Raw genomic sequence first — 27,763 nt, 5'->3', positions numbered from 1 at the left:
CAGTAGTGAATGATTTGGAAGAGAAAACGCTGACAGCGAGAGGTTGGTATAAATTACATTTGTATTCATGATTATAAAATTGCATTGCCATGTGTGCTTCCATCAGACTCAGTCCAGGCTCTGCAAGGTTTCAAAGCTCGCTCTTGAGTTATGAATCAGGTGTCAGACAGACGGAGCCCGCCGGCTGCTTAAAGAAATGTTTTATCTAGTGGACTCTATTCGTGTGTAGGAGATTGTTTTTGGATCTGCACGTTTTATTCCACGCAGCTGAACTATCTGACTTTCTGTAGCTTTTTCCACAGCAAACATACACTGTATATTTTACTGTATATTTGACTGGTCTGTCCTGGTCATATATAGATTCAAACAAGGGACTTCAATGACAGCAATTAATCGGCCATCGGTGTGACTTTCATTCCCGGGGCTGGAGCCTTCTGAGAAAGTGTCTCGCCTCTGCTGATGAGTCCACGAAGGCAAACAGCCCCCAGCAGACTATGTCAGCAGAGACGTGCGTTGAAACGTCCAGGGGGGGATAAGAGCCTCTCCCTCGGGACGGGTCGTTGCTCCTGCGGTTTTAATTCCATTGCTTTACAGTCAGAGCGCGGAAACTCATTCTCTTTGACACTTGAGATCCTCGCAGAACAGTGTACCACCTGGTAGTAAACAAAGCAATCTAACAAGAAGGTACTGAATCCGAATTATCACCCAAGGGAGGAAAAATGAAATGAATTTTCTGTTTTGTATGTAATGCTACTATTTGTCTGTCATGAATCACTTTCGTTTTGGCCTCCTGCTCTTCTGTCTTTATTCAATCTTTGGCTTCTGTGGTGCGCCCTTTTGTCCAGCTGGCTCTTGCTCGGCTGAGGTGAAGTGGAAGGCATGCAGCCAGTCGCCTGAGATTGAGTCCAGAATATTTCCTGGCCTCGAGGATGGACGAGGAGAGAGAGAAGGGCGGGGGGGGGGGGAAGTGCGCCAGCGAGGAGCGACATTACATTTTCTCAAATCAAAGTTCTCTTTGTGTTATAGTTCGGCGGGAGCAGCTCTTTCATGGCAAATTCTGACTTATCGCTTATACCACTCATGCAGGCAAATAATAATAATAATGAATGCCAAGTGCACATTGTTCCTGGTGTGCACGGGTTGTGTGAGTGACAAATTTCTAAGAAAGCATATAATAAATGCATCCAAGTGCTGAGGGAACGAATATTACCAATGACCTCATCATTTCCAAAATAATGGCTAGACTGGAACAAATACGTGGCCCCTAAAAATAAGTAACTAAAAGAACAAAAATTGCTTATCTAATACCCGACAGGAATACCAACTCCCAAAAAACCCTCTTTGGGGAGAAAGTTAGGAGAAATAAATAAAGGACGGCAATTAGCTTTCGTCCCCAGCTTTTAACATCACATGGTGACAGGATGTTAATTTGTACAGTATTTATGATTTACATGACTATAAATTGTTATTGACTATAATGCATTCAGTTCACCTAACATACAAATGTAATATCTACTCTCACAATCATCACACAAACTACAATTCTACACTAAACATTACTACATGTAATATACTATACGCTAGGTGTGCACTTCTACTTAAATCCCTGCTGATTTACTTCACACTGTAACGGATTCTGTTCTTTGTTGGCAGCTGAATGAAAGATGGTGTATCTCAATTTAGGATAAAAGTTGATTCACCTCACATTCCCCCACTGGTAGGGGCTACCATCCACGATGGCACCTGCCCATGAGGATTATCCAACTCACACACAAGTTTATTTGGGGTATGTTTCCAACACAAATACGGTATTAATCTATGTTATTAATTAGAATGACTGAGCCATAATTTGAAGCAGTGGATCTCAACCTTTTTTTTAGTGACGTATTTCTTAAGGAATATTTCTTACAGTCAAGTGCTGTATGAATAAAGTTGGTACCCCTTAAGCAGTGCAAAGCTTTTTTTGGTTGAAAAAAACATGGTAATAGACAGCAGTGTTCCCTCTGAGTCTGATTTCTCAAACCGAAGCAACACTTTGGGTGGGTTGCACCTTGTGGCCGTCTTTTCTGACAGGTGATAACAATGCGCCAGGTTGGGAAAAAGCATCTTGGTATGGAGGATGTTTTTTTTCTCCGGAAAATAGCGTACAGAATGTACAATTCAGTTAACAAATTTAGACTTATTTAATATTTATTAAAAAACTATTTTTGTTCAAGGTTTTTAAAATGGATGTCAATTTTAAAATGTATATATTTAAAAATCTCAAATACCCCTTGAAGTGCCTTCACGTGCCCCCAGGGGTACATGTACCCCTATTTGAGAAACACTGATCTAATGCATCCCCACATACTTATATGTAATATTGTAAATACTATACACAGCACTTAATAGTATTAATTAGTATTAATACAGAAAACGCAAGTAATACAATTAAAGGCCAATGAAAATTGAAACAATAAACCATAATTTACATGACGTTTTATTTAAGTTGTGAATGATGTCAGATTTCAGAATCCTAAGATCATCAATTTGTTGGAATATGAATTCTTGGCTGACAGCTGCTGACGTCCTCTCTCCGTGGGGCTGGGGCGGGTGGTCTTGGGGTGACAGGTCTGGGACTCACCGGGGTTCTGAGAGGCATTGAGGGGTCTGTGGGGGGTCTGGGTCTGCTTGGCACAACGGGTAGGCTGACTTCTACTCTTAGCTGTCCCAGGAGTTAGACAAGTCTGGAGGAGTCTCTCCCTGTTAAACACAAACACAAGTGATGAAAACATTGAGCTCAACTACACAACCTTTAGATTGTTGGGTTGAATCTTTATTATCTTGATACTTCAGTGTTCTTAGTGAGGGATTACTTACTTGGCCCAGTGAAAGAAAGGCGCCAGCCGCTCTTTAGTCGTCCATCCTTGTCATCTGGTCCTGTAGTCGTCCATCCTTGTCATCTGGTCCTGCAGTCGTCCATCCTTGTCATCTGGTCCTGTAGTCGTCCATCCTTGTCATCTGGTCCTGTAGTTGTCCATCCTTGTCATCTGGTCCTGCAGTCGTCCATCCTTGTCATCTGGTCCTGCAGTCGTCCATCCTTGTCATCTGGTCCTGTAGTCCTCCGTCCTTCTGATCTCTTCCTGTATTAGGCTCATTACTGTAAAAGAAACTTGAAAACCTTTTCTTAACATATGGGGGATATTACTTAAACGTTGTCTGGTTCAGTCACCTTCACCTTAATTTTCTTAACTATAAAAGAGACTTTCTGGAGACTTCTGTCTGGTATGCATGTTATTAAAAAGCATAGACTTACCTTTGTCTGAAAAAAACATCCAGACTACATGAATAAAAATACAACACAGAATAACAACCATCCCCTGTAACTTACCTCTGGCCTCTATGAATAGCATCAACTATTAATCAAAATTAAAATGTATAAAGTAGAGATAGTATCTGTGTGTGTGGGGGGGGGGGCTGAGGCCGTGAAGTGGGGGGGGGAAAACCACCGGTAGCCATCTGCTGGGCTCTTCATTAAGAAGGGGCAGAGGCATGAAATGTAGGGAGCTGACTCAGTGTAGTCCTCTTCCCTGGTTCTCTTAGTGGAGGAGGAGCCTAGACGTGAAGTGCAAGGGGCTGTGTCCACATGGTCCTCGACAGTCCCTCTGTCTTTTCACACTTACCTGCCCTGTGTCGTCCTTTTGCCCACTTGGAGGAGACTCCTGACATCTGGGGGACTGGGATTAGCGCTTCATCAGGACATTCCACATGAGAAGGAAGTGGAGGAGACTGCACTGGTCGCAAATGTATCAATCAATTAAGAAGAGATACCTAAAATCTCTTCTGCAAGATGCTACCTATAGCCAACCTCACGGGGAATGGCGGCTTTACATCCTGCAGCATGTTGCTGTTAATTCAAGTTTCTGCTTTCAGCCCACTGCCAGCATCTTCTGTGTGTGGGGGCTGAGGCCTGAAGATGAGGGAGGAAACCACCGGTAGCCATCTGCTTCGCTCTTCTTTGAGGAGGGACCGAGGCCTAAAGCGGAGTGCGCTGACTCTCTGTAGTCCTCTTCCCTGCTCCTCTTAGTGGGGCAGGGGCCTAGACCTGAAGTAGAAGGGGCTGTGTCCAAATGGTCCTCCTCACTTGGTAGATAAGGGGCTGTCTGGGGCTTTATCAGTCCTGACCAGACACAAAGGTTTCACATCCTGCAGAAAGCAAGCTGTCGCTCTCAATTCAAGTCGCTGTTTTCCGCCCACTGCTAGTATCTTCTTGTCCTCTTCCCTGGTCCTCTTAGTGGACGAGGGGCCTAGATCTGAAGTATAAGGGACTGTGTCCACGTGGGGGAGATTGCGCTGGTCGCGAATTTATGAATCCATAAAGAAGATATGCCTAAAAACTCTGCTGCAAGATGCTACCTATAGCCAACCTCACGGAACACAGGAAATGGCGGTTTTACATCCTGCAGCAAGCAGAATGTTGCTGTCAATTCAAGTTGCTGCTTCCAGCCCACTGCCAGCATCTTCTGTGTGTGGGGGGCTGAGGCCTAAAGATGAGGGAGGAAACCACCGGTAGCCATCTGCTTCGCTCTTCTTTGAGGAGGGAAAGTGGAGGCCTAAAGTGGAGTGCGCTGACTCTCTGTAGTCCTCTTCCCTGGTCCTCTTAGTGGGGCAGGGGCCTAGCCCTGAAGTGCAAGGGGCTGTGTCCACATGGTCCTCGACACCGTCTCTTTGCCTTTTCACACTTACCTGCCCTGTGTCGTCCTTTTGCCTACTTGGAGGAGACTCCTGACATCTGGGGGACTGGGATTAGTGCTTCATCAGGACATTCCACAGGAGAAGGGAGTGGGGGAGATTGCACTGGACGCAAATGTATCAATCCATAAAAAATATAGGCCTAAAAACTCTGCTGCAAGATGGTACCTATAGCCAACCTCGCTGAAAACGGGGGAAGGCGGTTTTACATCCTGCAGCAAGCAGAATGTCGCTGTCAATCCAAGTCGCTGCTTTCAGCCCACTGCCAGCATCTTCTGTGTGTGGGGGGCTGAGGCCTAAAGATGAGGGAGGAAACCACCGGTAGCCATCTGCATCGCTCTTCTTTGAGGAGGGAAAGTGGAGGCCTAAAGTGGAGTGCACTGACTCTCTGTAGTCCTCTTCCCTGGTCCTCTTAGTGGGGCAGGGGCCTAGCCCTGAAGTGCAAGGGGCTGTGTCCACATGGTCCTCGACACCGTCTCTTTGCTTTTTCACACTTGACCTGTGTTGTCCTCTTTTCTGCTTGGAGGACACTCCTGACGGAGTCAGCGCTTCTTCAGGACATCAATCCGAGTCGCTGTCTTCCGCCTGCGGCCAGTATCTTCTGTGTGTGGGTGGGGCGAGGCCTGAAGTGGAGGGTGCTGAATTCCTGTAGTCCTCTTCCCTGGTCCTCTTAGTGGAGCAGGGGCCTAGCCCTGAAGTGCAAGGGGCTGTGTCCACCTGGTCCTCGACACCGTCTCTTTGCCTTTTCACACTTACCTGCCCTGTGTCGTCCCTTTGCCTACTTGGAGGACACTCCTGACATCTGAAGGACTGGGATTAGTGCTTCATCAGGACATTCCACAAGAGAAGGAAGTGGGGGCGATTGCACTAGATACAAATTGATCAACCCATAAAGAAGATATGCCTAAAAACTCTGCTGCAAGATGCTACCTATAGCCAACCTCGCTGAACACGGCGGAAGGCGGTTTTTACATCCTGCAGCAAGCAGAATGTCGCTGTCAATCAAGTTGCTGTTTTCAGCCAACTGCCAGTATGTTGTAGTCCTCTGTCTTGGTCATTTTAGTGGATGAGGGGCCTAGTCCTGAAGAACAAGGGACTGTCCACATGGTCCTCGTAACCGTCCCTCAGCCTTTTCTCACTTACCTGCTCTGTGTTGTCCTCTTCTTGGAGGACACTCCTGACGCGCTGTCAGCGCTTCTTCAGGACATCAATCCGAGTCGCTGTCTTCCGCCCACTGCCAGTATCTTCTGAATGTGGGTGCTCGGCCTGAAGTGGAGGGTGCGAGGCCTGAAGTGGAGGGTGCCGAGTTCCTGTAGTCCTCTTCGGCTGTGTCCACATGGTCGTCCTCATCCCTCTGCCTCTTCCTACTTACCTGACCTGCGTCGTCCTCTTCCCTGCTCCTCTTGGTGGACAATCCTGACGTCTGGGGGACTGGACTCGGCGCTTCTTCGGGAAGGTCCACATGTGAAGGAAGTGGGGGATGTTGCAGTAGTACAGACTGCAGGAAAGCTTCTTGTTGCATTTCTTCCGTAGGTGCCACCCAGTCCATCCAATCGTCCTCAGAAAGGGAGTCGCACACAGACATGGAGTCATACCCAGAATCCTTCCAGTCCTCATCATCCTCTTCCTCCTCATGGTGTTGCTCCGCCAGAAAATACAATGCTGCCTCCAGTCCAAAGTGCATCAGTTGCCTGTCCATTGCCAACATGGGCCGCTCCTCTTCCTCCTCCTCTTCCTCCTCCTCTTCATCCTCCTCTTCATCCTTTTCCTGCTCCTCGTTGTCATCCGGGAAGGCCAGGGGAATAAAATCAACTTCACCCACAGCATAATAGTCAACCTCACCTACCTCATCCGAAGAGTTGAGGAGAACGCCGTGGTCATCGCCGAGGGGGCAGGGTTGTGTGGGACGTTCCATGATGCAGGTAACACCAGCTTTAAGATAAAACATTTAAACTGTCAGGATTTCTCATTACATTAAATATTTCTGGATCACATCAGCAATAAAGTTTTGATTTGTAAAGAGCAGATCACTACAGTAACTATGACTGCAGGACCCAAGGGAGTCACTAACACACACAATGTAATGTAATTATTGTCCTCTCTACTGTCATTCTGTGTAAAAAAAACACGGTCGGGTTTCTAGTATTAAAAAGCTTTTTATCAGCCAGTTAGCGGGTCAACTAAGCCACTGTTCACGTTGATTCTGCAAGTGTGCGCACGTCATTGACTTGCAATAAACAGCGTGGACGTGTTTTATATGCAGTGCGTCAGTAAATCACGGCGGCATTGATACAACAATGAACTTCTTTAATTGATCACTCTTAATTCTACGAGTTGCACATCGCAGCGCGTGGAGGTGGTGCAGCACGCGCACATGCAGTCCCATACGGTTACTTAACAAATCGCTCTCTTGTCACCAGTAATCTGCGGTCACATATATATATATATATCTGTGATATGATCTGTGATACAAGTGTAATTATAAGATTACAATCAATCCAATGATTATTATGGGCAATATCGCTGAATTTGTGTATTTTCCTGTTCAAATACGTCAGCGACGAGCGCCTCTCGGATTGCGCAATCCCTCAAAAACCCGGATGACCTGCTCTGTTTTTGCTCAATTTGAGCACGTGCAATTAATGTCTCTATATGTCAACAATGTAATGTAATGTTTGTACACATATTTGTATATATAGTTAGCATCTGCTAGCTAAAACAATCAAGTAGCGAACGTCAAGTGCACATCATCCGTCCTTTAGACTGAAAACGTACAGTCTGAACCGTACAGACCAAAGACGAGCAATAATGTCTCATACGACAAAGAGACCGAACTTAAAGACGACTTTTGTGCCATAGTAGTTGATGATCAAGAATATTGACATTAACTTGTGCATTCCAGGTCTCGTTGCAAGATATTCATTCATTCACAGCGCTCATGACGTCGACCTGAATTGTCCTCTTTGGCTTAAAAAGGAGCCCTAAATTGATTACGAAAGCTCGCTTTCCCCAAACTCCTCATTTGCGCGTTTCCGGGATGTTTTTAGGCGATCGCCACCGAGCTCAAAACCAAAATGACAACCAACGGTAGCGAAAATTCACCGCGCTGAAACAAGTACATTATGGCTCAAGTCAGTACACCCCGTGACTCACTCTCAACTAATCAGAAGGCTTGATTTCATCTACCCGTATACAATAGGGTATATGAAACATAACCAGTAGTCAATGTGCAAGCAGCCAGTTGAATGGTGAATTGATGCTACTACGTCACTGCTTGTAACTCTTATGAAAGGCATCGACCACGAGCAGAGGCATTTCAATGTAAATATCAGAGAAATAGTGTACGGAGCATGTAACAATACATTCATAAGTACGTTTCAACCACGTGACGTACGTTGACTAGACCTGCACGTCGTGACGTCACACGTCAACCGTCTCCATGGACCCGGTGATTTCCAAATAAAAACATTTATTGAGCGTTCCATGGCGTTCTGAGCGCCATCTTTTTTCACAAATTGCAATGTTAATCTTCGACAATTTGATACCCTCAAACCAAAATAACAGTGTTTTAAAACATCTACACTAATTGTTGACACACCCCAGAGATGTCCCGCGAGATGTAACACATCCCGCCCCTCCAATAATAATTTTACACCGAGAAATCCTCGACTGAGTGTCTTTGTCCATCATATCGTATTTCTTTCACCGTTAAACTCAATGTCTCGTACTCATTTGTAACATGGGGACCCTTCTAAGGGTGCAAGCAGATCAAAACGTTGTCTTACTTGAACACTGAAAGTTCCAATCAGCCAACTTCCTTCAGCCGGTGGTCGTCCTCGATGCTCCGCCGCTCCTCCGCCGCTCCTGAGGGCCTGTTTCAGCCTCGTCTGTGCTCCACTAAAGATGTTATACAGTAGTTCACTTCTCCAACAATATCGGTATCCAGTAGAATCCGCTCAGTAGTCAAAAACTCAAAGGTTTTGTTCTCAGCAGTTTGCTTTCACGGGAGGTTTAAAGTTCGCGTTCAAGTCAAAGAGCAAAGGGAACGTTCAGAAAGTGCGCTGACCTTATATACCCTCGGTCGGGTCATCGTTCGGTTGCCATGGCATTTTACGGCGCGCGTGCGTGCGTGCGTGTTTCTACGTGCTCTCGTTTTTATTAAATATATATATGGATTTTTTATTTATTCCGGTATTATTTCGTTATTATTTCGTTCTGGCCATTCAATACAGTTTAATGAACATCCGTTTCTGCAACTTTCCAAAAAAAACGACAACAGCGAAGCATGTCGTTTTTACTTGTTTTATATCCGGTCTGCTGAACACAGGGAGACAAACATTTTAGTTGTTTATCATGCTATGTTGTGAACACAGCTTAAATAGTTGTTATTAACTGCAGCAGACCATAAATATTATTCAATAAATTGCCTTAAGGACTAAGTGGGAAGATGTTCAATGATATATAGGCCTACATGTGATTTCTTTTCATTACAAAGTCTGTCTTTTTAATAATGGAGGATTTATAGTGAGATTTAGATGAACCCACCAGAAATAAAACTGTTCAGATGCTACATAAAAAAATAATATGTTTTGAAATGAAGATAATGTATAACTGATAATATGATTTAATAAGCGTGTAGCGGCTAAGCCTAACTTAAAGCCACTGAGGGGCTGCGTAGACAGGCTAAAAGTAGGGTTTGACGCGCTGGCCACTGCACATGTTTCGTTCGGTAAAATAAACCCGCTTACGCCGTTGATTCTGTGTTTGAATATTTGGTTTATTTAGCACAATGTGGAGTCCATTTAGCTGTCACTTACAACCACGTATTGTGACAGAGAAAACTGTGTGCTCCTCCGTCTCGCAACACCTGCCACCTGGCTCAAAGTTCCCACCTAATAAAGCAAGTGCACCATGGTGACACCTGCTGGCTCAATTTGGTATCTTCCACTCAATGTCAATTAAAACTGGCTCCTACAAAGCGTAGTAAAATATTACATGGAATCCTACACGGAATCCATGGCAGCATCTAGATATGTATTTGTCCGTCTGTCTATCTATAAATTGATAAAACCAGAGGTATCACGTAAAGAAGTACAAGGTCGGTTCAATAAATAGTTAAAATATAGAAGGATTAGATTGAAGCGTATTGGACTGAAGGCGTTTTGCTTCAGCTTCTACAGTTCATCTTTGGGGTTGATGTTGAGGCCTCCGCCCCACGTGGACTCCGTGTCCAGCGCCTGGATCACCTCGTCCGCCTGCAGTCTCTCCTGGGAGAGAACAAGAAAGTCCAATCAGCGCCTCGCCAACCCACTCAAGGTGCAGTTCACACGCATGTGGGTCAAAGAGGCCGTCGCCCCCCCCTTTTGATCACCTAATTCTCATCTCATGCTTCAAAAATGATTAAATCCATATGTGAAGCAGATCTTCCTGAACAAATAGTGTGGTTATCATGAACTTATTGTTTTGAAGTAACTAAGGTGGATGTCATCAGTGTTTGAAAGTAACTCCCTGGCATTTATTGTCAAATAACCAAAGTGATCATTATGGTAATAATTATAACGATTACAGTCCTTTTACTGAAACATTAATTTACCAGTTCTCTGAAGAGCGGGTCGAGGGTGAACCACAGAGCGACGGCACACCGCTGCCCGCTGGTGACGGCCTTCACGCCGTGTGGATTCTCCCCCCCGGATGAGAAACCCACCATCCGGCCGCATAAGGGCTTCACCGATGCCTGGAGGGGAAGGAGAGAGCCGTCGGTTTGAATAAACTAACACGCCACCTGCAATGCGAGTAATACGTCCACCATCTCACCGTGACGGTTTTGGCATCCATTTCTGTGAATATGAACTCCCCTCCTTCAAAATCTCCATTTAGATATAACAGTGCACTGAAAGCAGAAGGGCAAAGGAGGGATCGTTTGTCTCTCGTCACGTGCAACGTGCTCGGCCTGTCGTTGGCTCAGTCGGCGCCGAGCCTCGTACCTGAAGTCTCTGTACGTGTACGCGGGAGGTTCCTTCCAGCACTCGTGGGCCTCGGGGTCCAGCAGACAGTTGTCGGCGTGGATCGGGTGGCTCAGGTCGTTCCTGTGATCTTGCTGGCCTGTACAGCCGGGACGCGAATGAATACGCATCAATACATCAGACCTCTCGAGTACTTCTCAGGGTCTTTCGCCACCCAAACCACCAGGATGATGTAGCAATCCTACTCTAATCATTACAGTATATCTAAGGACTTGGAGTCTCACCTGTGATGGCTGTCCGGCACACCAGGTGCGTGTAGGAGAAGTGCAGGGTGGAGTTGAGCAGGAAGTAAGACTCGATGACCCGTCTCGCTCGCTCGCTGATGTCGTAGAACAGGCGGGCGCTCCTCATCGGCACTCTGCCCTCGTATCCGAACTGCACCAAAAGCGCAGAACAAAAAGAAGACACAATCACACGTACAGTCAAAGAAATAATCCGGGAAGATGCCCTGCAGGTATCACAGTTTATTGATTGTATATGACGGAGCTGCCAAAGTAATAATCATTTTGACTTTTAATGTTGGAATATGCCAGTATGGATGAGAAAAGGGAATCATTTGTCATAGCTCCAGCGGTGAGTGTACCTGCAGGGTTTTGAGTACAGTGGCCCCTTCAAACTTCTCATTGGGGGTGTGTGGCGACATCCTCCCTCTGTAGCCGTCTCCCGCAATGGTGACGGCCTGACAAAACAAGAAGGAAAAAAAAGTCCGGGGTTAATCTTTTAAAACCTACGATACAGCAACCGCTGCGTTACTGATGTTGCGTAAAGGTCCTACGTGAGCCAGGCGCCTGAGGTCTGAACACTCCTCCTCGGATATGACGTGATCCAGCAGCACCCGCTGGGTCCCGTTCAGGGCCGCAGAGTTCTGCACCAGCTGCACGTCTTTATCAAGCTTTAGGCCTGCGCACACATGTCGAGTTTAGCACACGTACCATCTTTCCCTTTGAGGACTTTCCCTCTGCTCCTCATTTGCTTGGCGGCCTCCTCAGTCAGGTTCCCAAACACCACGGACACATTGACTCCGGCCTTCTCAAACACCTTTCCATCCTGCATCACACAGCTGATCCCTCCGCCACCTCGAAACACACACAAGATGTAACTAATTAAAAACATTAAATGGAGAGATTTGTGCTGCCATCTTTGCACGGATTACTCCTTCGGAGAGTTTAATTCAGAGTTCCCCTCACCTTCATTTCTCTGCCACCGGTCCACCTTGAACGTCCCGCCGTCCACCTCCTGCAGGGCGTTGCAGAAGTCGGCCTGCGTCTCCATGATGAGCATCTCCATCCTCGTGCGCATCTCCCCGCTGCTCTCCTGCAGCACGCCGATTTCGGTCACCGGAGGAGACATGAAGCCCCGGCACCTCTCGGAGATATCCCCCTGCGGTTCCTTCTCCGCGGCGGCTCGGGGCGCCTTCGTGGCCATGTCGGCACGCTGGAAGTGGTCGGCGTTGGCTAAAAAACCCGCCACGGCCGCTGTCAGTGCCGCGGCTCCGCTGAGCGCCAGGGCTCCCCGTCTGGCTCGCCCGCAGCCGGCGGCTCTGCCTGCGGTCCCCTGGGACACGAAGCGCACGCCACAGCCCCTGGAAAGCCATCTTGAACCGGGAAGGAGAGTCAGCGGCTTGCTGCTGCAGCTGCTGGGGGACAACGTCAAACGTGACGCCGCCGAGCTGGCGAGCCTCTTGAAGTGTGACATCGAGCATCGCCGCTTCTTCTTCTTCTTTAGGGTTTATCGGCAGCTTGCATCCTTTTATGTTGCACTACCGCCATCTTCCGAATTTATTTGTCTGTTACATCATATCCTTATTTCATATTCTTTTCACCAGCCCTGTTCTTAATAAAAGATTTAAAATAATTTCTCTACATTGTTCATTCTCCCCACTCTCTAGTATTTCCTTCACTCCTGTCCCTTTTATTCCAGTCTTTCCTAACTCTTCCATCATCTTTTTCCTATGTACTTCATACTGTTTACAATTCATTAACACATGCTCTATTGTTTCTGCAACCGGACAAAAACCACAAAAACCCGTTGGGTGCTTCCTTATAATATGAAGTGTGCTATTCAAATTACTGTGCCCTATCCTTAATCTGCTCATAACAATTTCTTCTCTTCTATTTACTCCCCTTTTCTTCACAACCCCAATTTTATTTTGAATAGTGTACAAATGTCTTGTATTGTATTTTCCCTATCCCACTGCTGTTGCCAATTTCTAATGGTTTCTTTCCATATTACACTCTTTCCCTCAGATTTTGACAGCTTAATATTTGCTTCAATATACTTTTAACAGCTTGTTTGGCTAACTTGTCGACTCTCTCATTTCCCACAATGCCAATATGAGCAGGAATCCAAGCCATTTGAATATCATAACTTTTTCCTTTTATTCTAGTATAAATTGTCAATATAGCATACAATAAATCCTGATGACTCTTAGACACCCCAGTCATGAGACTATATAAAGCTGACATTGAATCACTGCCAATTAAAGCTTTTTTTATTTTGTTTTCCTCAATCCATTCTAGTGCCATAAATATAGCGTATAACTCAACTGCATACACACTCAGGTCATTTGTGGTTTGTCTACTTATCTCAGCTCTTTGATTCAAAATGTAAACTGCAGATCCGGTCTTTCCTGTTCCTGGATCCTTTGATCCATCTGTATAGATCTGAACATATTCTTTATATTTAATCTCTAAATGTCTATAACATTCCGCTACCAAATCAATATTCTTCCTTTCTTTTTTTGCCCGATTTAATTTAAAATCAACAGTCATTGTTTCTAACTTCCATACCGGAGTATCAGGCCATATTACAGTTGAGCAGAATTCCTTTTCATATACTCCCAATTCTCTAGCTGCTTGATCCCCTATCCACCCAAAACTGAACTTTTGTGCTCTCTCCCTTTCCCAATTATCGTGTAATATTCTTTTAGTTGGATGACTATCTCCATGTCCTTTTAGATTAACCCAATAATTTACCATCAATTGTTTTCGTCTCATGCTCAATGGCATTTCTCCCGCTTCCACCTGTAGCGCACACACTGGCGATGTCTTAACTGCTCCTACACATAATCTCATCGCTTTTGCCTGTATTACATCAAGCCTCCTAAGTAAAGTTTTGGTCGCTGATCCATACACCATACTTCCATAATCCATTCTTGGTCTTATTAACCTCACATATATGTATTTCAATGAGTTATAATCTGCTCCCCATTCTGTTCCTGTTAAACATCTCATTATATTTATTACTTTCTTACACTTATCTTCTACATTTTTAATATGCTCTTTCCATGTTAACCTTGTGTCAAATTGTACTCCTAAAAAACGGAATGTTTTACCTCTCGCTAAATTACTTCTATATAGTTTAACATTTATATTTTCCTTGATTTTCTTCCTTGTAAAAAACATCACTTTAGTTTTCTCTACAGAAAATGTAACACCCCACTTTGTTCCCCACTTTTCAACCTGTTTGACCCCTTCTTGTATCTTTTTAACTATATGTTCAATATTTCTTCCTTTTTTCCATATTGCCCCGTCATCCGCGAATAGCGATCTTCCCATATCCATTGGTATGTCTACATATATATCATTAATCATTATTGAAAACAATGTGGGACTTACAACACTCCCCTGAGGTGTTCCATTCTCTACACTCTGCTCCCTTGACAAGTTTGCTCCTACTTTAACCTGGATTGTTCTTCCTTCCAGGAAATCCTTAATCCATTTCAGAAGATTTCCTCTAATTCCCATATTATATAATTTAATCATTAATCCCTCTCTCCATAACATATCATATGCTTTTTCTACATAAAAAAATACTGCTACTGTTGTCTCTTTGTTTACTTGTGCTTTTCTTATGTTATCTTCTAAACACAGTATTGCATCCATAGTATTTCTACCTTTTCTAAACCCACTTTGACATTCAGCCATCATACTCCTTTTTTCCATAATATACATTAGCCTCTCATTTATCATTCTTTCCATTAATTTACAACTATGAGAAGTCAGGGCAATAGGCCTATAGCTTGCTGGTTTACTAACGTCCTTCCCAGGTTTCCTTATCGGAACTATAATTGCCTCCTTCCAGCTCTTTGGTAATTTACCTTTCTCCCACACTTTGTTATACAGCATCAACAATTTTTCTTTCCCCTTTTCACTTAACCGTTTCAACATGCTATAACAAATGTCATCTTTTCCTGGCGCCGTCTTCCCAGCTTTGGCCATTGCCCTATTTAGTTCTCCCATATTAAATAATACATTTAGCTCATCCTCTACTTTTCCCATCTCTGCAAGTGCCTCTACATTTTCAGATTTAGTTTTTTCTCTGCCTCTCTTCTCTTCCTCAGGCATATTATTAGAGCTGTGCACCTCTGCAAATGTATTTACTAACATTTCAGCTTTTTCTTTATTCGTCACTGCAATTTAATTTCCACTACTCAAAACTGGATAATTCCATTCTCTTCTTTCACCACCCATCTTCTTTATCATTGTCCACACCTCTCCAATCTGAGTTGTACTCCCAATTGTACTACAATAATTCCTCCAATGCGTTCTTTTTGCATGTCTAATTGTTTTCCTTACTATTGCCTGAGCATACTTATATTGAATCATATGCATAAAATTATGCGTTCTTTTCATTACTTTAAATGCTTTATTTCTATTTCTAACTGCTTCTTTACATTCCTCATTCCACCATGGTACTATTTTCCTCTTCACATTACCTTTACTTTTTGGAATTGTTTCCATTGCGGCCCTTATTATACCTTCTTTAATTTTACTTTCCAGTGACTCTATATCATCATTATATTAAATCTGGTTCAGGTACCTGTCACTTTCCTCCTGGAATTTTTCCCAATTAGCCTTCTCAAAAACCCATCTTCCTTCTCTATTTCCTATACTTTGAGATACTGCCATATTAACTTCACACATTACTGGATAATGATCACTAACTATTGTTCCTTCTTTATACACACTCCATTTACAAATCGTTGCCATATTACTAGATACCATTGTTAGATCCAGTGCAGATTCTTTCCCAGTCTTAACCTCTATCCTCGTTTTACTTCCATCATTTAAACACACTAAGTTTTTCTCATCCAATAGTTCTTCGATTACTTGTCCATTACTATCCATTTTCTCACTACCCCACAATGTATTATGTGCATTGAAATCCCCACACCATATAATATTATTATTATCTTGTCCCTCTATTTCCTCTAATTTGATTAAGTCTAACTTTGTACATGGATTGTAATAATTTATAATTACCATTTTTTTCCTTTCCCCCCATGTTTCTACTACTACATACTCTTGCTCCTTACCTATACCTAACACCCTATACGGAATCCCTTGCCTTACAAATGTAATACATCCCCCTCCACCCCCATTTTCCCTGTCTTGTCTAACTGATATGTATCCATACATTATAAACTCCAAATTTGGTTTTAACCAGGATTCCTGGACACATATTACATCTGGTTTTTCTTTTCTACTCCCGACAAATTGCTTAAACTCATGCCCATTCGCGATCAAGCTTCTTGCATTCCAATGTAGGATTAACATTACTAAAATGATTAGCCCACCCATGCTGTCTCTTGACTCGACTGTACACTAAGTTCATCCCTCACTTCTTCCCACTTTAATCCTGCCATATCTAAATGGTGAATTGCTGCTTTAACAATAATCTGAATTCTTTCCGTTTTAGACTTAACTTCAGCTGTAGCATTTATCACCCCTGCTATGAATGTCACTATTTTCTTCTTCTCTTCCCATTTCTCCTTCTTTCCTTGATGATCTTCTCGTACTACCCTTTTTTCAGCTTCTTCGCTCTGATTCTTCTTTTCCTTTTCCACTCTTAACAGCTTCAGCATATGAGATGTTTCCCTGTGTTTTATCTGTTGTACTTTAACTTCCTTCTTCATCACTTCACATCCCCAAAATGCCACACTATGATCCCCTCCACAGTTACAACACTTTGGTCTTACGTCTCCACACTTTCCATATTCATGATCCCCAGTGCATCTAGCACACCTTCTCTTTCCTTTACAGACATTAGCCATGTGCCCAAATTCTTGACAGTTATAGCATCTCAATGGTTTAGGCACATACTCCCTTATGCTGTATCTCATAAATCCATAGTATACCTCTTTTGGTACATCCTTTGTTTCAAACTCAATCAACAGACTCGGTTTCCATTTTTTCCATTCCCCTTGTCATTCTTACTGCACTTTTGACTGATCTATTCTTCAATTTCAGATTCTCTACCAACTCTTTCACATTCACAGTAAGTGGGATTCCATATATCACTCCCTTACTTCCTCCACTTCTTTTCTCCCCCACTCTTACTACTTTTTCTATTTTTACTTTTCCTATACACTTCATCTTTTTTCTTCTTTCTTTTACGACTAACCTCCTTTTGCCTACGCACTTTCCCTACCTCCTCCCAATCACTTTCCCTCCTCCCATCACTTCCATTTTCCTCCATTCCACTATAATCCATACTATCTTCCTCCTGTCTCCCCTGATGCAGCTCCATTTAAGTTTTTATTTTTTTATATATATTTTTTTAATTCAATCAAGAGGCTGTGGATGTGAGATAGTACCGCTACCGGACCTATACAGGCCGTCGGCCGATACTATCCCACCCCACTTCCTACTCGATTTAACTCACCCACACCGAACAAGTATACACTTTGTGTTCCAGCCAGCAAATAGCTGCTTCCTTCCTCTCGCTGTTTTATCGCCTCAAAAACAGCCCAAACTGTAAACTCGCCACTTGCAACTTCTCGCTTCCGCTCCAACCAAACTTTTGCCACCTCTCGCCGAGGAGCACCCCCGAACATCGCCGCACGGTGGCCTGAGCCGTTTTGTTGACGGAGCAGAAGACAATGGTGGCCATTTGAGAGAGAAGCCTCTTTGTTTGTGTCCGTATGAGTCCGTTGGTAGTTGTGCGCTCACTCAAAACATTATCAGAAGTTGTGTCAGTGTGTTATCTGTCTTGGATGACGTCAGGGAGGGAAGCACGTAGTCCCCCGGTAGTAACAGATGCACCACGGGAAATGTCGTTTTTTTGAAAAGCTGTACGAGGAGCGGGAAGACTACAAAGAAAACTCAACACCCAGAATGCAGTGCAGAGGAAAAAATTGTTGCGTTCATTGACCACTCATATTCACGTTTTTTTCGAGTTTACAAGTATACGTCTCACATATGATTCCAAATGAAGGACCCGGATCAAACCGAACTGAGCAGCAAGTGAACAGTTTCGGCTGCCACCTGTAAAAACTTGGTTAAGTTGAATGAATTCAATACTGTTGTAAATGACATAATATCAATACATCCTTTGGCAATTGTTTCTGTCATTATCTTCATTTGTCATTCTCAGCATGATTTGTTTTGAGAATTATTTAATCTATTTTAAGATTGCATTTTGTTTACAACAATTTGTCACTACCATTTTTTAACTCTTCAAATAATGATGCACGCAAAGACTCAAAGTACCGATATATATATATATCTTTGTTTTGTTATACTTTTAATATAATATAAATATAATTTTACATTTACAAGACGTGTATAAAATAAAAAATTAAAAATATTTCCATTGAAGGGGTTAGGACAGGGGTCGGCAACCCGCGGCTCCGGAGCCGCATGCGGCTCTTTCATCCCTCTGATGCGGCTCCCTGTGGCTTTTGAAAATAATTAATGAGTATTTAATTAAAATGTATTTTATTTTAGTTTGTTCGTTTTTAAAATGTAATTCTAAATTTGAAGATTATGGTGATCTTGTAACATCTAAATAAAACGTGTTAAAAAATGTTATGTCGCTGTTGTGTGCGACACCCGCCAGCGCGCGATTTCTTGAACTTTTCGAATCCCAGGTAGGACAACTATGGAGAATTCTAAGAAGAGAAAAGTGTCTGAAGAAAACAGAACGTTCAATGGTACGTGGACAGATTCATTTGCTTTCACTGCTGACGAGACTGGTTTACCAGTATGCTTAATATGTAATGAGAAACTAGGAAACAACAAAAAGTCAAATGTCGCAAGACATTTCCAGAATAAACACGCAGTCTTTGCTCAAAAATATCCGGATGGAGATGAGAGAAAAAAAGCCGTTTCGGAACTAATGCGGAAGGTTGATCTGAGTAAAAATCACTTCAAGAAGTGGATGAAGTCTGCAAATTCAAGTACATATGCGAGTTTTGTAGCCGCTCAGGAAATAGTCAGGCACGGGAAGCCGTTCACAGATGGAGAATATATAAAAGAATCTTTCATTAAGATTTCAGAACATCTATTCACGGACTTTAAAAACAAGAGTGAAATTGTGCAAAAAATCAAGGATATGCCCCTCTCTGCAAAGACTGTCAAAGACAGAACCATAAAAATGGCAGAAGACATCACCAGACAGCAAATTAAAGACATCAATTCAGCTGTGGCCTACTCAATTGCCTGTGATGAATCTAAAGACAAAGGTGATATTGAACAAATAGCGCTGTTCTGCCGGTATGTAAACTCTGCTGGGCCACAGGAAGAAATTATTGAGTTGATACCACTAAAAGGCCAAACACGGGGGGAGGACATCTGTGAGGCTGTCTTGAATTGTTTAAGAGCCAAAGGAATAAACACCACCCACCTGGTGTCAGTGGCTACTGATGGAGCACCAAGTATGACAGGAGCGCAGAAGGGCTTTGTGGCTTTACTGCAGAAGTCGCTGGACAGAAAGCTGCTGACTTTTCACTGCATCCTGCACCAAGAGGCACTGTGTGCTCAAACATTTCCTCCGGAATGCACAGAAGTAATGAATGTTGTCATTCAGATTGTCAATAAAATAATGGCAAAACAGTATACACACACGCGCACGTCTGTATTCAAGCCAGCAGCCCCATTAGTATTGATGTGGCTCCTTCATTTACCGCTGAACCTATTCAATGAGCGCAGCTCCTCTGTCTTTCCGCCCCACAGGGTCTCGACTTTGACGACTTGGAAGCAGAGATTGTCAAGGAACTGGAGGAGGAGGACAAACGGAAGGGAAAGAAAAAAAAACCCAAAAGCCGCAAGGAGATGAGAGGCAAGAAAACACCGGAGCTGGAAGAAGATGAAGAGCGCTGGCCCTCGCCTATGGAGCCATTAGAGTACGACCCAGACGGAGACAGCCCCATTAGGTCGTCGCCTACAGCGCCCCCACCGGATGACCAGACAGACGAGGAGAAGAAGTACATTCTGGAGAAGATCCAGCAGGCCAATCGAGACCTGCACGACCAAGAAACTCCAGACATGGCGAGACGCTGGTGGACCTGGTGGTGCCTCCGCGGCAAGACGGGAACTCTGCTGAGGTGGGAAGGCTACAAGGGAACCAGGATTCAGAGGCCGAGGTTTCAGGGAAGCTTTCCGAGCTCAAGCTTTGCTCTCGCAAGGAAAGCGTAGGACCTGGCAAAGCCGGAGGGGGGGCCAGCGAGGAGGGGGTGAAGGAGGGTAGAGTCCTGGTAGAGAAGGACGGTAAGTTTGATTTGGTGAGTCTGAAAGAGGTGGAGAGTCAAGGACTCCTGCCTCCTCTGACGAGGGACCACTCGTCCCAACGCCATCAGCAGCCCACCGTGAGCACCTCCGCCATCCAGCGAGGGATGGATCCCCCCCGGGCCCCCAAACCTCCCGCTCAGCCCAGGAACAGGCCCAGCTCGGCCAGCCACAGCCAGAAAGGCAACCAGGGGAGAGGCAGCAAGCGGCGGGTGCAGTCGGCCTCGGGGACACCCTGCCAGGCCACCTACAGCCTGTCCCCGCAGCAGAAAGACCTGGTGCACAGGATCCACCAGAGGAAGGAGAAACACGGCCAGATAGGTAAAAAGAAAAGAAATAAACTGATATAAAGATTAAGGAAGAGATTTGGGGGAGAATTCTGAACAGTCAAAGTAGCACATTCAACCTGACCCAGAAACATTCTCCCCCCATTGCTTCTCTGTGTTGGTCTAATCGCCGCTGGCCTCCGATGCCAGGAGGAGCAGCGCAAACGGGAGGAAGGGGAGCAGAAGAGGCAGGAAAATGAGCTGGCGTTTAAGGCGTGGCTGCTGAGAAAGAGAGAGCGGTTACAGGGGGAGAAACGGCTCCAACGAGCCCAAGAGATGGAGAAGATGAGTGCTAAGGTAACGCCACACGACTCCCTGCTGTCTGACGAAGGGTAGATGTTAAGCAACCTTTATACTATGAGGAGTCAGGGGCACGGCTGCTTGTTATCTTACATTTATGGTTTTAGTAAATAGTATCTTAGCAACATGTGCTCTCGAGTCCTTGAACAAGGGGGGGAGAGCTGGGAGGAGGGGTTCAGGGAACGGTGCCGGCCGCTAACGAGCACAGCTGAGGGGCATCAGCCTAATTGTCTCTCCTGTGCTTAAAACCAGTGAGCAGATCTGGAGGTGGGGGCTGTACCGGACGCTCAGGAGCGAACGTGGAATGAGCGAGCGACAACCTGAAACTTAAATAAAAGATTAAAACGTACAGAACTGCCTGGTGTCCGTTTGTCTCTCCTCTGGGAAACAGAGCAGAGGAACCACATCTGCTACAGAATATTAGCAATATTGTGTATTGTAATAAATGTAGTTATTGTCCACCATTGCTCGACACTCATGTAATTTCACTGCTATCTATTTATTTATCTATTCATTCATTTTGCAGTGACAATGCACACTGATCTACAGTTGTAAAGTGAGGCAGTTAAGGCAGCCAAAAAAAAGAAATCTCAAAAGGAAATTAAATTAAAATTCAAGCGGACACAACGTAAATACACAGCAAAACAAAATAAAAGTGTACGACAGTAGACTCAATTGTTATTTTCAAATAAGCACATTGGTTTTGCTCTCAAAACAGAAAGACGGCAGCGACTCGGAGGACTCCTTCCGCCTGTGGCTCCAGAGGAAGCAGGAGCAGCAGCAGAGAGAGCGGCAGCTGGCGGAGCTCAAGAGGATGGAGGAGGAAGATGGAGACCTCCTACGGAGCCGCGCCCAGTGTGAACGCGCCTTCAAAAGGTCAGTCCATTCTTACATTTGCATCACCTCACACGCGAAGCGCCGGTGTAGACGTGACCCCTGCCCCGCCCTCAGGTGGCTGAAGCGGAAACGGGAGGAGAAGCGGGCGGAGAAGCAGGCGCAGAAGGGCGCGGCTCGGGAGCGCGCGCGCATGTTGGTGCTGGAGGAGCGACGCGCGCGACGCTTGAGGGATCTGCTTTGTTCCATCAATGAAACCAGGCCGTTCCGGTTCTCCGAGGCGCTGACCTTCCGCTTCTGAACGAGCGCTTCAGGGACACGAGCGTCTTTAAAAAAGACGAAAAACCCGCCGAACGGGGGCCCACGTGGTTCATTCGGTGTTTAGTTGTTGCTATGGTTTTGGTTGATCACGTGTCAAGTCGCATTCATAAAAAGTAACCGTTTACCTCAGTGTGATGAAAATGTATTGAGTGAAGCATTATTTTATTTTTATTTGGAAAATGCACTTTAGTTTAAATGAAGCCTCTTCAGAAAGAAGCAGGGCTGTGCGGCCTGAATACACCAGCTGAAGCATTTGGTACCAGGAGGTAACATAACCAGGACAAAATGAATCAACTAAAAGTTACATAAAGGGTGATGGAGAAAATCAAATATATACATATTTTGACCTAAACCCCTCAATATCAATAATGCAATGATATTTGGTGGGTTTCATAAATAACTAGAAAATGCATTTCCTGCTGAAAATGCGTTGGAATGCAAAAAGCTGAAATTAATTTCAAAATGTTGCTTAAAATGCAACAAGCTGAAATTATTCTAAACAGTGCTGAAATAGAAAAAGCTGAAATACATTTAAAAATTGCTGAAAATACAGAAATGAACTTGAAAGAACAGAAATGGGGGAATCTTCTATGAATTTGACAAAATACAGAACTAAAAAAAGCTTAAATTACTTCTAAACATTGCTGAATCTTTTTCATTCAAACTTAATGAACTTGGTAAATGGACTTGTACACCGCTTTTCTAGTCTTCTGACTATTCAAAGCGCTTTAATACTAGATGACATCTCTCACCCATTAATACACTGATGACACAACCTACCATACACAGTGGCACCTGCCCATGTGCACAGAATAAACAAGACCGGAGAAGATCCTGGCAACAAGTCAAAATAAAATATAAAAACATTTTGCATGGTTGGTGAGTGCCTCAAAAGTTTGCAAATAGTGTAGAAATTACTGAGAGCTTCGTGGCGGTCCCATCAAAAACGCCCCTGGATACTTCCGGATAAGTTAACCGTCATGTTTTGATGACGTCATAGAGATGCGCGGTTTTGTGAAATAAAGATGGACGCATACAGCGGCAATGACTAATATAAGTACTACGTGTTTCACAATTAAATGTTAGTGGACACACACAAATACTACAGCCCCCATCTCGATTACAATTGTTCACTCCTCAGTGCGCAGTTTCGCCCACCAGCGGACCCCCTCCTCCCCCCTAACCGGGCCCGGCTGGTCTACCGTAACCTTTAACGTGACGGACCTTCTTGCGGCCCGCGATAAAGGTTATTAATAGTATATTAAGTTGACGCTTTGTTGCGTAAAATAAAGACCAAACGATCTCCTGTCATTCGCGTAAGAAAACAAACTCACGTGTCTGCAGCTCAATCACCGAAGTAGGGCTGCAACAACGAATCGATGAAATCGATTAAAATCGATTATTAAAACGAATTTCATTATCGATTCGTTGTGTCGCGCGACTATTATCTTTGAGTATTAAAAGAAAGTTGCGCGCGCAGAGCTGAGAAAAAAAAAGTTGAGCGCTCGCGCAGCAGAACATCGGAGAGACCCGTACTACTGTTCTGAAACATGCGGAGGAAGAGAAGCCAATGCGATCTAAATATTTCACACTGAAATGGGGGGTGCGGGTCCTAGCGGGCAACGGGGGGGGTGCTGCGGTTTTCTTTGCAGCGCCAGTAGTTTTACGTTCTAATCGCCGCGCTCGACTTCAAGGTGTAACCTTTATTATTGTTCGGTCTGAAACAGCGCGCCCAGTGACGGATGGTGCAGCAATGTTGTTGTCCGGGTGGAAATCAGGAGAAAGGTCGGTCCGGGATATTTTCGGGAGGGGCTTTGAACTTCGGGAGGGTTGACATGTCTGATTGTAAGATATGCAAAAGCGACATGGCCTGGCACGTGAGCACCACGGGGATGATTCATGATTTTGTGCCTAATATATTTAATTTGGCGGCTGTAAAGTATACATCACGCGATGTGTGTATGTTTTTTGTGTTAGTCCATTTTATTTGCTTACTTAGGGATGTTCAAGGAGCAATCTGTTAGTGCAAAAGATATTTAGAAAGTGCACAGTCAGTTCTATTTTTCAATAAAGGGTTGGAAATTAATGTTTTTACATTTTTATTTTTTTATCCGATTCATCGATTAATCGAACAAATAATCGACAGATGAATCGATTATTAAAATAATCGTTAGTTGCAGCTCTACACCGAAGGAACAACGTCACGCCACTCCCCCGTAACTTTTGACATTAACCGGCGGACCTTCTTGTGGTCCGCGAAAAGGTTATTAATAGTATCACTCGCGTAAGAAAATAAACTCACGTGCCTGCAGCTTAATGACAACACCGAAGGAACAACGTCACACCCCGGTTTAACGCTCCAGCGGGGAGTAGCCTCGTTAGCAGTTTAGCTAGCTAGCACTCTAGCACTTATCGCTCTCACATGTTTGAAATATCTTACCGTCCAGCCTCCACATTACTTACGGTCTGCTCATCCCGGGTCTCCGTCCCAACTCACGACACGCACGTCCATACGTACCGTTAGCTAAACACGGTTAAACCTACACGTCCATGTAAGGTTAGCTAAACACGGTTAAACCTACATGTCCCTGCACAGTGGATGACTCCTGAACTACGTCTTTATGGCCATCGATCAACAGCTGGTTGCTAATGAGCTCAAAGCGAAGAGAGCGAAGAGATTTAGACAAAATCCACACCTCAAACAAATGCTTCCTGGAGCAAAACTATTTGGGGTAGCCAATAAATAATGGCATTTTGAGAGACCCAAGACTCTACCGAACGCATGAGTGTAGTTTTTATGTCTCTATGTGTTTTAAAACTGCTCAAACAGCCGTTTACAAAAAGTGTACCGTCTGTGTGTTTTTTTTAAAAATGTCGGCAGATTTGTATGGAAGCTTATGGGGCTCGGGCAGACTTTGTCTCACAATCGGGCTCCTCACGCAAAAAGTAAATAACTCTGAGATTCCAAACTTATACGAGTGCAACCAGCACAAGCACGGCTAATGTTTTCTTTTTAAATGAAGGCTGAAAAGTGAATATTCTGGCCGTAAAGATAAAAGTGCCTCTTTTTTTTTTACTGAATCCTGACACGGCGCTCACTCTAAATCCCGGGACAATCTGGAAAACTCCACTCTAAATTCGAAAGAAACCCCAAAACTAATGAAACATAATTAGTGATTATGAAAAAACTATAATAGATATGAACAAGCTGTTTTCTTAATGAAATTGTTAAGACTTGTATTGTATGACTTGTATATATTTAATTTATATTAATTCAATTATAAGAGCTAAAAAGTCATAGCACACCTCTCCTGAAGGAGCTGAACATTTTAATTTGAATGGTCTTAATAGCTGAAAGTGTGAAGGAGTTGAAAGGTGCGGCGGAAGAAATAGAACTAGAAAATGCATTTCCTGCTGAAAATGCGTTGGAATGCAAAAAGCTGAAATTAATTTTAAAAAGTTGCTTAAAGTACAGAAATGAAACCAGCTGAAATTATTCTAAACATTGCTGAAAGAATAGAAAAAGCTGAAATACATTTAAAAATTGCTGAAAATACAGAAATGAGAAAAGCTGAAATGAACTTGAAAGAACAGAAATGGGGGAAGCTTCTATGAATTTGACAAAATACAGAACTAACTAGAAAATGCATTTCCTGCTGAAAATGCGTTGGAATGCAGAAAGCTGAAATTAATTTCAAAAAGTTGCTTAAAGTACAGAAATGAAACAAGCTGAAATTATTCTAAACATTGCTGAATGAATAGAAAAGCTGAAATACATTTAAAAATGGCTGAAAATACAGAAATGAGAAAAGCTGAAATCAACTTGAAACAATTGCAAAAAAACAAAAATGGGAGAAGCTTCTATGAATTTGAAAACACAGAAATAATAAAAGCTGAAATTAATTTAAACGTTGCTGAAATAATAGAAATAGGAAAAGCTGAGAATTAAAAAATACATTCTCTGTAGTAATAGAAGGTTTAGTACTAGTTATAAATCTAAACTCTGTCCTCAAACAGACGTAACGGGTGAACAACATCAGTCTCTGACACCACATTAAAACGTATGAAGACTCGTTATAGTATAGTTATGTAGCAGGTCGAACCAACCATATAGAAAGTTATATTCAATGTATGATTTAATTGGAGTTTAGAACAATTATTTCATACTGAAACATATCCCCTTGTTCATGACCATGCTTTAACAGGGAAACACCAGTCTTACTCAAGGGGGAGTTATTCTAACTGAAGGGGGCTCAGTAACCAGAACAAAACAAATAAACTCCCCGTAACAACGTACACTCATTCCACTGCGTGGTAATGTCATTAGCAACATATAGCCATAGATGCAGTAAACGACAGGCCAAGCTTAACACTGAATGCAGCAAAACATGTAATCACATCATTCAAAACTACCCATAACGTAGAGGTCCTTGAGTACAATAAAGTCCAATGTTATTAGTAAACGACATGCCAAGCTTAACACTGTACTGTAACACTGAATGCAGCAAAACATGTAATCACATCATTCAAAACTACCCATAACGTAGAGGTCCTTGTGTACAATAAAGTCCAAAGTTATTATTCACACTGCTCCCTCAGTATTATGTCCACTTGCAGTTCACGGTTTTACCCGTTCAGTTAAAAAAAAGGAGCCATAATCAGCTGGCCACGTTGCTGTTCGTGGACAAGGTGGATTCACGTGTGGCAGGATATTACTCGGGTAGTGGCGTGGGAGGGGGAGAAAGCAGGCATGCTGCACATCATGGGCTGTTGAGGGCTGTCGTTGTTCGCTGGCGCGGTGAAGCCTTTGGCGTTGGTGACGAGCTAATAAAGTTCCTAAAGTCAGCTAAACACTTCACTAGCGGCTAACATCCTACCGTCGCGCTTCCTCAATCACAGGTGTACTTCCTGGGCTCTGCCAGCAGCTTAATGACAACACCGAAGGAACGTCACGCCCCCGGTTTAAGTCCAGCATACGGGGAGTAGCCTCGTTAGCAGTTTAGCTAGCTAGCACTTATCACTCTCCCATGTCCCAAATATCTAACCGTCCTGCCTCCACGTTACTTACGGTCTGCTCATCCCGGGTCTCCGTCCCCACTCACGACACGCACGTCCATGTACCTTTAGCTAAACACGGTTAAACCTACACTTCCCTGCACAGTGGAGGACTCCTGAGCTACGGTCTATCGCTATAGAGGCGAGCCGGCTGGCTGTGCTTGTTAGCTGGCGCGGTGAAGCCTTCGGCGTTGGTGACGAGCTAATAAAGTTCCTAAAGTTAGCTAAACACTTCACTAGCTAGCGAGGAGCCAAAAAATAATGACATTTTGAGCGACACAAGACTACCGAACGTTTGAGTGTAGTTTTTATGTCTCTATGTGTTTTAAAACTGCTCTACCAGCAGTTTACAAAACATGGACCTTCTTTTGTTGTCTGACTTTGTCCTCACTCTAGCGCGCACTGTAAATTCGAAAAGAACCCCAAAACTAGTGAAACATAATTAGTGATTATGAAAAAAGTATAATAGATATCAACAAGTTGATTTGTTTTGTGTGATTTACAGATAATCCACACCTCCACACCTGGCTGAAAATACAGAAATGAGAAAAGCTGAAATGAACTTGAAACAATTGCAAAAAAACTGAAATGGGAGAAGCTTCTATGAATTTGAAATCACAGAACGAATAAAAGCTTAAATTACTTCTAAACATTGCTGAATCTT

General features: G+C 43.8%; 2 protein-coding genes across 2 annotated transcripts; one reads left to right on the top strand and one right to left on the bottom strand.

Moving 5' to 3' along the window:
• Positions 1-8,536: 8,536 nt before the first annotated feature.
• LOC134132183 (prolyl 3-hydroxylase 2-like) lies at positions 8,537-12,179 on the bottom strand. The gene is made up of 9 exons (XM_062563502.1): positions 11,942-12,179; positions 11,706-11,830; positions 11,530-11,658; positions 11,338-11,433; positions 10,979-11,129; positions 10,716-10,833; positions 10,546-10,621; positions 10,325-10,465; positions 8,537-9,998 (listed from the first exon to the last, which is right to left on the bottom strand). Exons 1-9 carry the CDS (start codon positions 12,177-12,179, stop codon positions 9,906-9,908), a joined length of 1,167 nt encoding a protein of 388 aa, XP_062419486.1. The 3' UTR covers positions 8,537-9,905.
• Positions 12,178-23,208, top strand: LOC119216639 (coiled-coil domain-containing protein 181-like). Its single transcript, XM_062563501.1, is given in 6 exon segments — positions 12,178-12,480; positions 19,712-20,033; positions 20,036-20,578; positions 20,735-20,886; positions 21,608-21,765; positions 21,841-23,208. Coding segments are annotated over 6 exon segments (1,662 nt in total). The 3' UTR covers positions 22,025-23,208.
• Positions 23,209-27,763: the final 4,555 nt, after the last annotated feature.

Source organism: Pungitius pungitius, chromosome 7 (genome assembly GCF_949316345.1).
Source record: "Pungitius pungitius chromosome 7, fPunPun2.1, whole genome shotgun sequence".
In the NCBI taxonomy this organism is placed as follows: Eukaryota; Metazoa; Chordata; class Actinopteri; order Perciformes; family Gasterosteidae; genus Pungitius; species Pungitius pungitius.
Note: the sequence above shows the minus strand (reverse complement) of the source record. Positions and strands in the feature narration are given on the sequence as shown.